This window comes from Monodelphis domestica, chromosome 5 (assembly GCF_027887165.1).
Source record: "Monodelphis domestica isolate mMonDom1 chromosome 5, mMonDom1.pri, whole genome shotgun sequence".
Classification (NCBI taxonomy): domain Eukaryota; kingdom Metazoa; phylum Chordata; class Mammalia; order Didelphimorphia; family Didelphidae; genus Monodelphis; species Monodelphis domestica.
The window spans coordinates 213,744,925-213,757,105 of NC_077231.1; the positions used below are offsets into that span (position 1 = coordinate 213,744,925).

The 12,181-nt window shown below is 40.8% G+C and overlaps 1 protein-coding gene and 1 non-coding gene across 13 annotated transcripts; both read left to right on the plus strand.

Annotated features, from left to right (window-relative positions):
- The first annotated feature begins 2,149 nt into the window (after nucleotides 1-2,149).
- FMC1 (formation of mitochondrial complex V assembly factor 1 homolog) lies at nucleotides 2,150-7,814 on the plus strand. Of its 12 annotated transcripts, XM_056799766.1 has the most exons (6): nucleotides 2,150-2,365; nucleotides 2,560-2,713; nucleotides 2,944-3,080; nucleotides 3,463-3,526; nucleotides 4,279-4,495; nucleotides 7,507-7,814. In XM_056799766.1, the coding sequence occupies exons 5-6, from the start codon at nucleotides 4,358-4,360 to the stop codon at nucleotides 7,708-7,710; spliced, it is 342 nt and encodes a 113-aa protein (XP_056655744.1). In that variant the 5' UTR covers nucleotides 2,150-2,365; nucleotides 2,560-2,713; nucleotides 2,944-3,080; nucleotides 3,463-3,526; nucleotides 4,279-4,357; the 3' UTR covers nucleotides 7,711-7,814. The 12 variants fall into 12 exon arrangements, with proteins under 12 accessions (XP_056655744.1, XP_056655747.1, XP_056655752.1 ...); XM_056799769.1 differs by lacking the exon at nucleotides 3,463-3,526 and having other exon boundaries at nucleotides 2,182-2,365; XM_056799771.1 differs by lacking the exon at nucleotides 2,150-2,365 and having other exon boundaries at nucleotides 2,622-2,713; nucleotides 4,282-4,495.
- Nucleotides 3,351-3,423, plus strand: TRNAR-CCU (transfer RNA arginine (anticodon CCU)). Its single transcript has one exon. It is a non-coding gene; the product is annotated as a tRNA-Arg (tRNA).
- Nucleotides 7,815-12,181: the final 4,367 nt, after the last annotated feature.

Consider the following 12,181-nt stretch of genomic DNA (forward strand, 5'->3'; position numbering starts at 1 on the left):
CTGTCTTTTGGATAGTTCAAATTGGATATCCTATAGGAATCTCAAACTCAATATGTATAAAAGTAAACTCCTTATATCATTTCCCCCCAAACCCAACACTTCTTTTCACTATCCTTCCAGTTACCCAGAGCCATAACCTTGGTGTTTATTCTCGACTCCTCATTCTTCTTCATCACCACATATCTCATCTGTTGCCAAATCATTCCTTGTACAACTTTTCAAATCCCTACTCTCTACTCATGTGGCCACCACCCCACTTCAGACCCTCATCACCTCTCACTCCAACTGTTCCAATCACCAGTTAGGAAACTTATTTCTCATTATCTTTCTTATCTGTCCTATACACAACTGCCGAAGGGATTTGCCTATGGTGTATGTCTGACTACTCATCCCTACTTAGTAAACCCCAGGAACTTCCATATTTCCTCTAGATTAAAAAAAAAAAAAAGGACCTGTGACTGATCAGCAGAATGACCAACCACAGTTCTAAAAGACTCAACATGAAACAGGCAGATTGAAATATACTTTTTTCTTTCTTTTTTGGACCTAGATTATGCAGGAATTAGTTTTTCTTAATGATCCATATTTGTAACATTTTGGATTTTTGTTTTCTCAATGAGCGGGGGAGAGGGAACTGAAAATAAAATGGACTTGTTCCTCTGCTTGACTTTTAAAGCCAAGCCCAAACAACCTTTTCCACCTTAGTATAGAATTACTCCTCATCCCATACCTCAAAGTCCAGGCTAGTTGGCTTTGATGTTCTCCACCCCAGCCTTTACCTCTGAATCTTGGAATTCTATTTGACTTATTATGAAGATTTTTTAAAACCAATTACATGGACTAACAGATTTCCACACAAATTTTTTGAAGTTATATGATCCAAAATGTCTTCCTTCTTCCCTTCCCTCCCCACTCTAGAGTTGACCAGCAATTCAATCCAGATTATACATGTCTTATTCGTGCAAAACATCCCATTTGATTTAAAATTGTTTACGCTTCACCACCTGTCTGAAGCCTATGGTGAACAACTATAAAACACTTTCCACACAATTAAAACTAGATCTAAACAATTGGAAAAACATTAATTGCTCATGGGTAGGACGAACTAACATAATAAAAATGACCATCCTGCCCAATTTACTTATTCAGTGCCATATCTATCAAACTACCAAGGAACTTTTTTACTGAAAAAAAAAATCATAAAGTTAATTTGGAAGAACAAAAGATCAAGAATATCAACGGAAATAATGGGAAAAAAATGTGATGGATGGGGGCCTTGCAGTCCCAGATCTCAAACTATACTATAACCCAGTGGACATCAAAACAATTTGGTACTGTTTAAGAGACAGAAAGGAGGTTCAGTTGAATAGACTTGGGGTAAGTGACCTCAGCAAGACAGTGTAGGATAAACCCCCAAAGCCCAGCTTTTTGGGGGGACAAAAATCTACTATTTGACAAAAACTGCTGGGAAAATTGGCAAATGGTATGGGAGAGATTAGGTTTAGATCAACATTTCACACCCTACACCAAGATAAACTCAGAATGGGCGAATGTCTTGAATATAAAATTGAAGCGTAGAGTTTCCCTTAAATTTATATTTGTTTTGTACATATTACCTTGAATTTACTTTTTACATATTTTGTATATGCCTATATCTGAAAGGCAGTGTTGCAGAGTAGAGTGCTGATGGTAGAGCCAGGAAGACCTGGGTTCAAGTACAGTCGATAGTAAACTAGTATAATCTACACCCTGGGAAAATCACTTCTCAGACCTGAAAGTTTCAGAGAAAGTGCTTATTTGCTTTGTCATCGGAGGAAGGAATTCCTTATGCCATGGAAATCATAGGTTCGATTGTTTATCCTGTTTCTAGTAGTGCATGCCACATACTGACACATCTCTGGGTAAATATTATCCTTCTTCCTCTCCCGTTCCTTATTTTTTCCTCTCATGGCCTTTTCCCTCCTCCATGCTGATGACGTTAGGTCGAGAAATGGTTTCAAGGATTCTCGACTAAGATGGAAGAGAATGCATTCGTTTACCAGCAAGGGTGCACAGAGCGCAGGAAAATGGCAAAACAAACCAAAGCAAAGGAACTGGAAGGAGGGGCACCAGCGCATAATTCACCCAATGGAAGAGCTGGAAGAGACTTGGAGAAACCACCTCCTTCAACTCCTTAACCCTATTATGTAGATGAGGAGACCCCAGCAAGAAAAATCCCTGATCCCGGAATCAGGAGGACCAACGATCAGACAGTAACTAGCTTTATTCCTGGGCAAGTGACTTCACCTTTCTCAGCCTCAATCTTCCTATCTGTAAAATAGGGATGATAATAGCCCTTAGCTCTCAATGTTGCTGTGAAGATCAGGTGAGATACAGTACTCCTTACTGGCTCTATGGCCACTAAGGCCATAGGCAACTGATTTCACCTCTCAGCCTCCCTTTCCCATCTTTAATGTGGGGATGAAGAGGATAGAACTTCCCGCCCCTCCCCCGCCCCGGTTGTCTTGAGGGTCGAATATGATGATAATGAGCTGTATGTTGTTATTCTCACTGCTCAAGGTCACCGCCTTTCGGCGGAAGCCTCGGGATTCGAACCCGCAGGTCCCCGACAAACGGGAGCCGAGGCGTCCTCTGGACACCACGTCACGCGGTGCGGGCGGGAGAGCGCGGGCTGAGCGGGTCGATCGTGGAGGCCCGGAGCCAGCAGGACCGGGTAAGGAGCCGACTCGGGAGGGAGACAAAAGCAAAGGGAAGAGTCGGACTGCTTTGGCTGGGCTAAATGGTAAGGCGGCCGCGAGTAGCAACGGCAAGCCGGATCATGGGGCGCCCGGGGCGGCTTCGACCCGTAGAGTGCCCCAGAAGCCGGGCTCTGGGAACAAGGGCCCTCGTGCCTACTCCTGGATTTCCGCCCTCCCCCAACCTTGGCTCTTGCCCACGTGCCAGGAGAGATCTCCGCATGCGCTTCCTGGGGACTGGAGAGCGGAATCGTGAGATGCCCCGGGAGCTCTGCTGGGGACTACACGGATCGAAGGAAAAGAGGCTTAAAAATCCTCTAGTTTGGGCTAAAGCACATCAGAATTGTAAGCTGACCTACATATGCATGTGTGCATGCACGCAATCAAAATTGGGAACTGCAAATGGTTCTGGGGTCATTTTAGTAGTCATTTGAACTACAACTCCCAGAATTCCGCGCAAGCCTTTCGTTAAGCTGGTGTCTCTAGAGCCTCTGACAATTGCTGGAAGTTAGTCAGGATAGGTTGAGAAGAAATCTCTCTTTTAGTGACGTCAGTGATGACGCACCAATGAAAGATACCCATTGAATATATCATTGAAGAGCGACTTTACCAGAAGCCCCAGTGGCCTAATGGATAAGGCATTGGCCTCCTAAGCCAGGGATTGTGGGTTCGAGTCCCATCTGGGGTGAATAGTTTTGAACCCTCTTCATTATCTTATTTTTTACAGGTTAACTTTTCTCCTAGAAGGCAAGTTGGGAATTCGAACCCAGCAGCACGGTTTCTCATCCTAGGTAGTTTCTTCTTTATTTTTAGAAAACTTTCTGACCTTTCCAACCTTAGCCTTTATTTCTTATTTCCCCCCTCAAGCACGATTCCAAGCCGACCTTCTTTCTCTTTGGTGGTCACCCAGAGGGCAGTCCGCCTCCTTCGTGGCCTTCCGTCGTGCCTGCCGTGCCCTCCCTCCTCACCTCAAGCTCTCAGGATCCATCAACAGCTTCTTTCCAAGCTCGGCTCAATCGCTACTTCACCTTCCCTAGCCCTCGCCCCCACCGCGCATTCCCCTCTTTTTGTTTTGTCTATCTTCTGCACATTCCTAAGTAAATGTGCATGTTTTCTCCTCAGCTAGAATGTAAGCTCCTGGAAGGCAAGGGCTTTCATTCATTGTATCTTAACGAGTAAGCGGATTCCAGACGCTGGGTTTGGCTTGATTTTACCGAGTCCCCGAAATTTTGCTTCATCGATAGCAAAATGTGGGCTCCGCCCTCTTGATTCCTTCCCAGATAAGGATTCTGTACTTTGGAGAGGAGGGGCTGGGGGAAAGCCTGGGCGTGCCTTCTTGAAGGCGCAGTCCTACCAGGGGTGAAAGTCGGAGAGACGCCCGCGCTGCGCTGGTACTCGGCTTTCCTTTGCTTTTTCTTTCTGTGCTCGATTCTGTAGCCTGGAGTGCTGGGCAGGGTGGGTGGGGGGGATGGGGAGGGTATTCTGGGGTCCCAGCTTGGCCGCGGGTCGTGCGGCCAGGAATCATCTTAAGGTTTATCGCCAGCAGGGGGCGCTGACGCCGCCGTTCCTCCACCGCTATCCACCACCCGGGCCTACTTTCTAAGCGCAGCACCTTCTGGAAGATGGTGGCTCTAGGCCCGCCAGCGCGCACGCTGCGGGCCCTCTTGCGGGAACTGCGGCACTTGAACTCGGTCAGAGGCCAGCCCTACCAGGACATGGCAGCCTATCGGTATCTCATGGAGGCCTTTCGGGCGCACCGGGTACGGGCTACCGCGGCAGACATGGGGGTGGGGCCTGTCAGCTGGAGTGGGGAGAAGAAGAGGGATGCGGGTAGAGGGAAGCTGCCCGGGAGAACCCAGACCCAAGCTCACGGGCGACAGGGGCGGAGGTGCGATTGCGTGTTATGGAGGCCCAGAGTTAGGGAAACACGGCAGGAGCCCCTGGAAGAAGGCTCCCAAACCCAAGGTTTGGAGAGTAGCCCCGAGCCAAGCGTGGAATGTTGGGATTGAACCTTCTGCTCCGAGGGACTTCAGTTTAGGCTTTTGAAAAAAAAATCTGCCCAAGAAATAAAGCGTCATTCCGGACCATGCCACACACATATAGGGCGAAGAGGTGCCTTAAGAGCTTGGTCTTTGTGCTGTCTTCGAAGTAACATTTACAGTATTCGCCTTTGTAGTGGTGATTGAAAAGCATCACTGGAATAGCTCTGATTTTTATTTTTATTCTTATCATGCAAAACATGCTTCCATTTTGGCCGTTCTTGTCAGAGCACTCATACAAAACCGAAACCCCCAAGTAAAATCGTAAATGCACTGTGAAAGAGAGGATGCTTTGATCTGCACCCATGCGACTCCAACAGTTCTTTCTCTGGGTTGAATGATATTCCCTGTTATAAGCCTTTAAGGATTGTCCCAGATCATTGCATTGCTGAGAATGGTCAAGTTGAGTAACTCGAATTCTTAATGAATTCTTAATAAAGATTCCATTGACCTTCCCATAGTGGCATGGAGAACTGGGAACTGGGAAGAAAGGATTTCAATTCTGAGACACCAAAAGTGTTGGCACAGAGAGGTTCTTAAAAATGCTTATGGGACAGAACTGGAGTGAATTATAAGAAACTATTTAACAGATAGTTAAGATGCCTCTCTGATCCCCATTTTCTCTGCACCCTCTACTATCTAGAACCGATTTTATTATCAATTCCCTGCCTTTCCTCCAAGTTTTATGCACCTTTTTTTCTGTTAGGTTCTTTTTGATCATGTTGATCCTTCTTCCTTATCCAATACTGATCAATTTACTCCCTTTTCTCCATACAAGGTGGTTAGAGTAGGATCTGTGCTTTCCTGTTTTACTATGAAATGGGATTCTGATTTCAAATCCTGTCATTTTTCCTTACATAGTAGATAGTCCTGAAAACTCATATTATTGAGTTTGGGTCATAGACATGCATCTGTGTGCATATTTATCTACATATATTTATATAAACACAAAGTCATCAAAATTTAATTGATTATTGAGATGAAATTCAAACTGTACTCCAAATACTACCTTCCTCAGTCTTATTCAGAAACTTAAAGCCTTTGATTGCCTATTTAAAAAATATTTTTACAACTATTTCAATATGTTTCCTTTGTAATTTTATGTATTTTATTTTAGTCATTTAAAAACATTTTTTCTGAGAAGGGATGTCCATAGGCTTCAGTAAAATCTTAAACAAAATTCAAAATTCTTGGATTTTTATAAAAATACAATCTCAAAAAAATTCAAAAATTCTTAGATTTTAAATTAAAATACAATCCCCCCTGAAGTAAGTATTAAACAGTTTAGCTCAGAATGCAATGTTCAGTTATGGGGTTGTATGTGTCAATTATCAAAAGAATAGAAAAATAATAAAAAACATAAGAAAAATTCAAAATAGGCCTTGTATAGGTCCAGTTTAAAGTAATTTCTATCCCACAAGTATGTAGGACAGAATGCAGTAATATTTCACTTAGCCATTTGTAGCCAAGACTACAGGAAGTTGCCATAATATAAGAAGAAAAGAATTAGAATTCTATTTTGATGGGGGAAATGTCAAGAGCATCATGATACTTCTAACCTCAGACTAGCTTCTGAATCCTAATTCTCAACTCCAAACAAAATTTCAAACAGGGACTGGTAATAACAGCATTTGTGTAGCACTTTAAGGTTTTTAAAGTGCTTTATATGTTAACTCATTTGGAAAGAAAAGGTCTTTAATGACATATTTGACATCAGTGTTCCAAAAATGATTTTCAGAGTCTCTCATGTGTAGGTGAAGAACACAAAAGGAACAAGAATCCTCTCTTTCCTTTTCTTGCCCTAACTATTTGCATGTCCTTTAGGTCACAGGGCTTAGTCAGTGGTATAATGAATGAAATAAAATATTCTGAAGACCTAATCCTTATAGTCTCTGCTGATGAATTTTCTTTTTTTCTTTCAGGTTTAAAAAAGTTTCCTTGTTTAACACTGATAAGGCATTCTAGGGCTTATATGCCATATTTAACAATTAATGAAATCTATGGAAAATTTCAATTAAAACTGAGTGTCTTCTATAAAGTAGGAATAGATTTTTTTTTTTTACTATTTTTCCTTGGTGACCTTTAGGAGGCAGCATAGAATAAGGGCAGAAGCTTTGGATTTGGAATCAAGGAAACTTCATTTTGCCGGAGAAGTACCTTTTTGACTTTGGACAAGTTATTTAACAATCTAGACCTTAGTTTCTACATTTGTTAAATGACAAACTCAGATTAAATGATTTTCTCAGATTTTCTGCCTTCAAACTTAAAATTCAGTGAAACTGATACCAAAAGTTCATTTTTATTTCTAGTGTGAATATTATTTTTCAGTCAGGAGTCAGTCTAAAAATTATGGCCAACATAATCTTCAGTATTATCCATCAAGTACCATACTTTTGCTAGATTCTATAGTGATACCTGTTGGATGTGTGTCAGAAGGGATTATGATGAATTTAAGCATATCTTCAAAATACTTTTATCTTAGAAATATGAATGTATATTATCAACACATTGCAGAAAATGAGTTACATTTCATAAACAGTAAAGATAAGTAATATGTCATTTCTCCAGTGCAAAATTTAAAATTTGCTTTAATTCCCTTAGTAATTTTTAGGTTTCAAATGTTTGTATCCACTCCAGTTTTTTCCTTGACCTTAAATATTTCTTTATGTTAAAGTAAGGTGTATTCTTCTCTGGAGTTATTTCATTTTAACTAACCATGGCACCTTTTCTAGGTCACCAGTGAGAAGCTCTGCAGAGCTCAACATGAGCTACACTTCCAAGCTGCTACCTACCTTTGTCTCCTTAGAAGCATTCGGAACCATGTGGCCCTTCACCAGGAATTTCATGGCAAGGGTGAGCGTTCTGTGGAAGAGGCTGCTGGTGTGGTGGGTCTCAAGTTGCCCCACCAGCCTGGAGGGAAGGGCTGGGAGTCTTGAGAATGGAAAGATTCACTGGATGTTGCTTTCATACAAGAACTTCACAATTATCTCTGTTTTTCAACTTCTGTTGGTCATTAAACTTAAAAATGAGTGTTCACAAAGATTCATTATGTGAGTTTTATTTTCTGAGTGATTCTCAGATCACTGGCAAGTTTTTCATTTAATTTTTAATGAAGTAATTGTCCTTGTCCTAAATGTGATGCTCTTACCTACTTTGAATTGCTTAGCAAAAATAGAGATAAAAATTCACACAGTTCTATCATCATCTCATTATACAAAACTTGCCTGTGGCAGTTTTTGAAACTACAATCTAGGATCAAGGGTAAAGGCCAACTGGACCATTAGGAGACCAGGACAACTGCCAATTAGAAGGTAAAAAGGAATGCAAAATATTCCAGAATTTTTTACCTTATTGGACAGTGTCTAGTGTTTGATATTAAACATTATGCACATATAAAGTTATCATTTCTAAGTGCACAGTGTAAAGAACATTGGCTTTTTTTTTTTTTAAATCCTTAACTTCCAGCTTAGAATTGACACTAAGTATTGATTCTAAGGCAGAAGAGCAGTAAGGGGCTAGGTAGTTGAGAGCTGAAGTGGCTTGCTCAGGCTCACACAGCTAGGAAGAACATGGGCTTTTCATATTCAATATGCTCTGTATAAGGATCTGAGTAACTATGTTAAGTAGTTGTCCAACTAATATACCCTGCTAAAGTAATCAGCTGTGTGGTAGGTTTTGGATGATTTAGGAGAGGTTCATTCTGAAAAGGTTCATTACCATTGTCACCATTTAGAACAGAAGTTAACTTGGGAGTCTCAGAATTTGTTTTTATTTAGTTAGTTTTAAAAAACCTTTACTTTTTGTCTTAGAATCAAATCAATACTGTGTGTGTTGGTTCTAAGGCAGAAGAACAGTAAGGACTAGGCAATGGGGGGGTGGTTCTCCTGTTCACTTCATTTTGCATCAGTTCATATAAGTCTTTTCCGTTTTTTTTAACTCATCCTATTCATTATATCTTATGGGGCAATAGTATTCCACTGCAACCATATACCACAACTTGTTCATCCATTCCCCAAGTGATGGACAGACCCACCGTTTCCAATTCATTGCCACTACAAAAAGAGCTACTACAAATATTTTGGTACAGGTAGGTCCTTTTCCCTTATCTTTGATCTCTTTGGGATACAGACCCAGCCTGGGTCAAAGGGTATGCATAGTTTTATGCCGGTTTGACCCTAGCTCCTTATTGCTCTCCAGAATGGTTGTATCTGTTCATAGTTCCAATGTGTATTAGTCTCCTAATTTTCTCACTTTCCCTTCAACATGTATCATTTCCCTTTTTGGTCATGTTAGCCAATCTCATAAATGTAAGGTGGTATCTCAGAGTTGTTTTAATTTGCATTTCTCATGACCAAAGATTGTTTTAACTTCTATGAACTGCCTGTTTAGTATTCTTTGATCATTTTTCAATTGGGGAAGTCTTTGTAAGTTTGACTCAGTTCTCTACTTATTTATATGAGGCTTTTTTTTTTAACCCTTACCTTCTTGTCTTGGTTCCAAGGCAGAAGAGTGGTAAGGGCTAGGCAGTGGGGGGTCAAATGACTTGCCCAGGGCCACACAGTTTGGAAGTGTCTGAGTCCAGACTTGAACCCAGGACCTCCTGTCTCTAGGCCTGGTTCTCAATCCACTGGGTCACCCAGCTGCTTCCTATATGAGGCTTTTGTCAGAGACACCTGCTATAAATTTTTCCCCAAACTTGTTACTTCCCTTCTAATCTTTCAATACATATTTCCATATTCTTCATGTTGAGATAGAAGACACCATATTGAGTATACCAGAAAAAAACTCATGAAGGATATAAAGTGAAAAATGATATGCTTTGATCCAGCAGATATCATTAATGTGAAGGATTATACCTTCTCCCAAATACCTTCCCCTATCTTCTGTTCTAAGATATTTAAATTCATTCTCAGGTTCAGGTATCACTAAATGTAAAGAGTACTGTGTAGGATGTTCTATTAGAGATGCATAAATGTTATTTTCAGTACCTCTACACAGGAGATCAGAAGAGCAAAAGATTGTCTTCAAATAAGGATCCATTTTTCTGCAGTATAAACCCAGAAAGAAGGGGTAATTTGAGGAGCCTAGTGACCTACAAAAGCAAAATTTTATTTTTACATCTTCTGACTCTTCTTTTTCTGTATCTTCTTTGTATCTTTCTCCCTTCTGTAATAGTAGGATGGTTTAGGTGATGTTACTAGATATTTAATTATGGGTCAGTATCAAAAGAATAACTTTGGGATGGCCAGCTGTGGGCTGACAGGCCCAGTCCAGGCAAAGCCTGTCCTGAGATAACATACACAGTCTAGGTTATATCAAGAATAGAAGATGGATTTATTAGTCAAGGGAAGGTGAAAAGGGGATTTGGATAATTCTAATCTAATAAACTACCTAAAACCCCTCCAGATCTTAAATGTCCTGTAACCAGGAGTCTTCTTGGATTCAAACTACATTGAACTACTTAGCTTTCTAAAGACTCCAAACCCTTATATATAAATAGACCTTCACTAACCAAAACCAACCCTCCTTTTGGTGATATTAGAGGTAGTGGGTTTGGCAGTTAGGCAAGGCAGGGCCCAGGAAGAGGTCCTGGATCCAAAAGGATCCAGGACCAAATCTTACAAACAGATGCCCAGACAGTTCAGGATCACACCAAGAAGCTCTGTAGATATCAATCCAGCCAGCAGGGAAACAGGATGAAGAAGCCTGGATAGAAAACAGCCAGCAAGGGAAGGCAGCCAGTCTCCTCCAGGTAAACCAGAGAGATAGCTCTAGTACCAGGCCCAACTATCCCTTAGCAACAGCTTAACTCCCCCTTCTGGAATTCCTGACTCTGCCCTCTGCATACACGCACTTTTCTCCTTAACTTAACTTTTCCTTGTAACACTTCCCAGATTAACAAATGAGTTTTCTAGTACTATCTTCTCAGCCCTGGAAAAAGTAAACAGAGAACTTACAAATCTTTAAAGCTTGAGTAATCTTTTTTTTTCCTCACCATAAATCTGTAATGTCATCACATAGTTGAGAATTGGCCACATCTGTGTTAATAGAATTATTCTTAGAAGCCTGTATTACTATCAATGTGTGAGCCTTGAAGACTCTTTTGTTCTATCCCTGGGTTCTCTCATCACCATGGTTTCCAATAAGATAAATATTTGGCTTTTGACCTTTTTCACTGATTTTATTTTCTGTCCCTGGATGGCCCTTGCAAATGTGAAGAATAACTTGTGGGTGAATGGCTTGAGAAAGCAAATATTCTCCAATTTAAGAGGCATTAAAGTATTTTAGGTTATTTAAAGTACTTTAAGTTGTTTAAAAAGTACTTTAATAAAGACCACTAATTTTAAGTCAAAAGAAATGGATTCCTAGCATTGTGGGTTTCCAAGCCAGAAAAGACCTTAGAGTTCAGTTAATCCAGCCTTCTTCATTTTATAGATGAAGGAATTGAAAATTGGTGATGTTAAGTAATGAGCCCAAGTTCATACAAGTAGTAGTAAGCCTAGATCTGGGATCTGGGATAGAACCTAGATTAGAATGTTGACTCCAAATTCAGTGATTTTCCTGAGCCATATGAAGTCTCAGCTCTTCTAGTAACACCCCTGGTAATACTGGATAAATCATTTGTAATATGAAGGAATTGGACAAGATTATATTTAAGGTACCTTGAATTCTTTCTGAGCTTTCTGACCCATCTTCATAAGGGATTGACCATTGTTCTTATCTCCCTCCAATTTAGGAAGCACTCCATAGCCTATCATGAAGGAGGAAAAAAGTGGAACCCTTTTTTAAAAAAAATAATATTTTATTTGATCATTTCCAAGCATTATTCATTAGAGACAAAGATCATTTTCTTTTCCTCCCCACCCCACCATAGCTGATGCGTGATTCCACTGGGTATCACATGTGTTCTTGATTCAAACCCTTTGTCATGTTGTTAGTATTTGCATTAGAGTGTTTGTTTAGAGTCTCTCCTCTGACATGTCCCCTCAACCGCTGTAGTCAGGCAGTTGCTTTTCCTCGGTGTTTCTACTCCCACAGTTTGTCCTCTGCTTATGAATGGTGTTTTTTCTCCTAGATCCCTGCAGATTGTTCAGGGATATTACACCGCCACTAATGGAGAAGTCCATTATGTTCGGTTATACCACAGTGTATCAGTCTCTGTGTACAATGTTCTCCTGGTTCTGCTCCTCTCACTCTGCATCACTTCCTGGAGGTTGGTCCATTCTCCATGGAATTCCTCCACTTTATTATTCCTTTGAGCACAATAGTATTCCATCACCAACATATACCACAATTTGTTCAGCTATTCCCCAATTGATGGGCATCCCCTCGTTTTCCAATTTTTGGCCACCATAAAGAGCTCAGCTATGAATATTCTTGTACAAGTCAAAAAGTGGAATAAAGAAT

Coding starts and splice junctions, on each gene's coding strand:
- FMC1 (XM_056799766.1), top strand. CDS start 4,358: ATGGTGGCTCTAGGCCCGCCAGCGCGCACGCTGCGGGCCCTCTTGCGG. Junction 4,496..7,506: donor AGGCCTTTCGGGCGCACCGG/GTACGGGCTACC, acceptor CACCTTTTCTAG/GTCACCAGTGAGAAGCTCTG.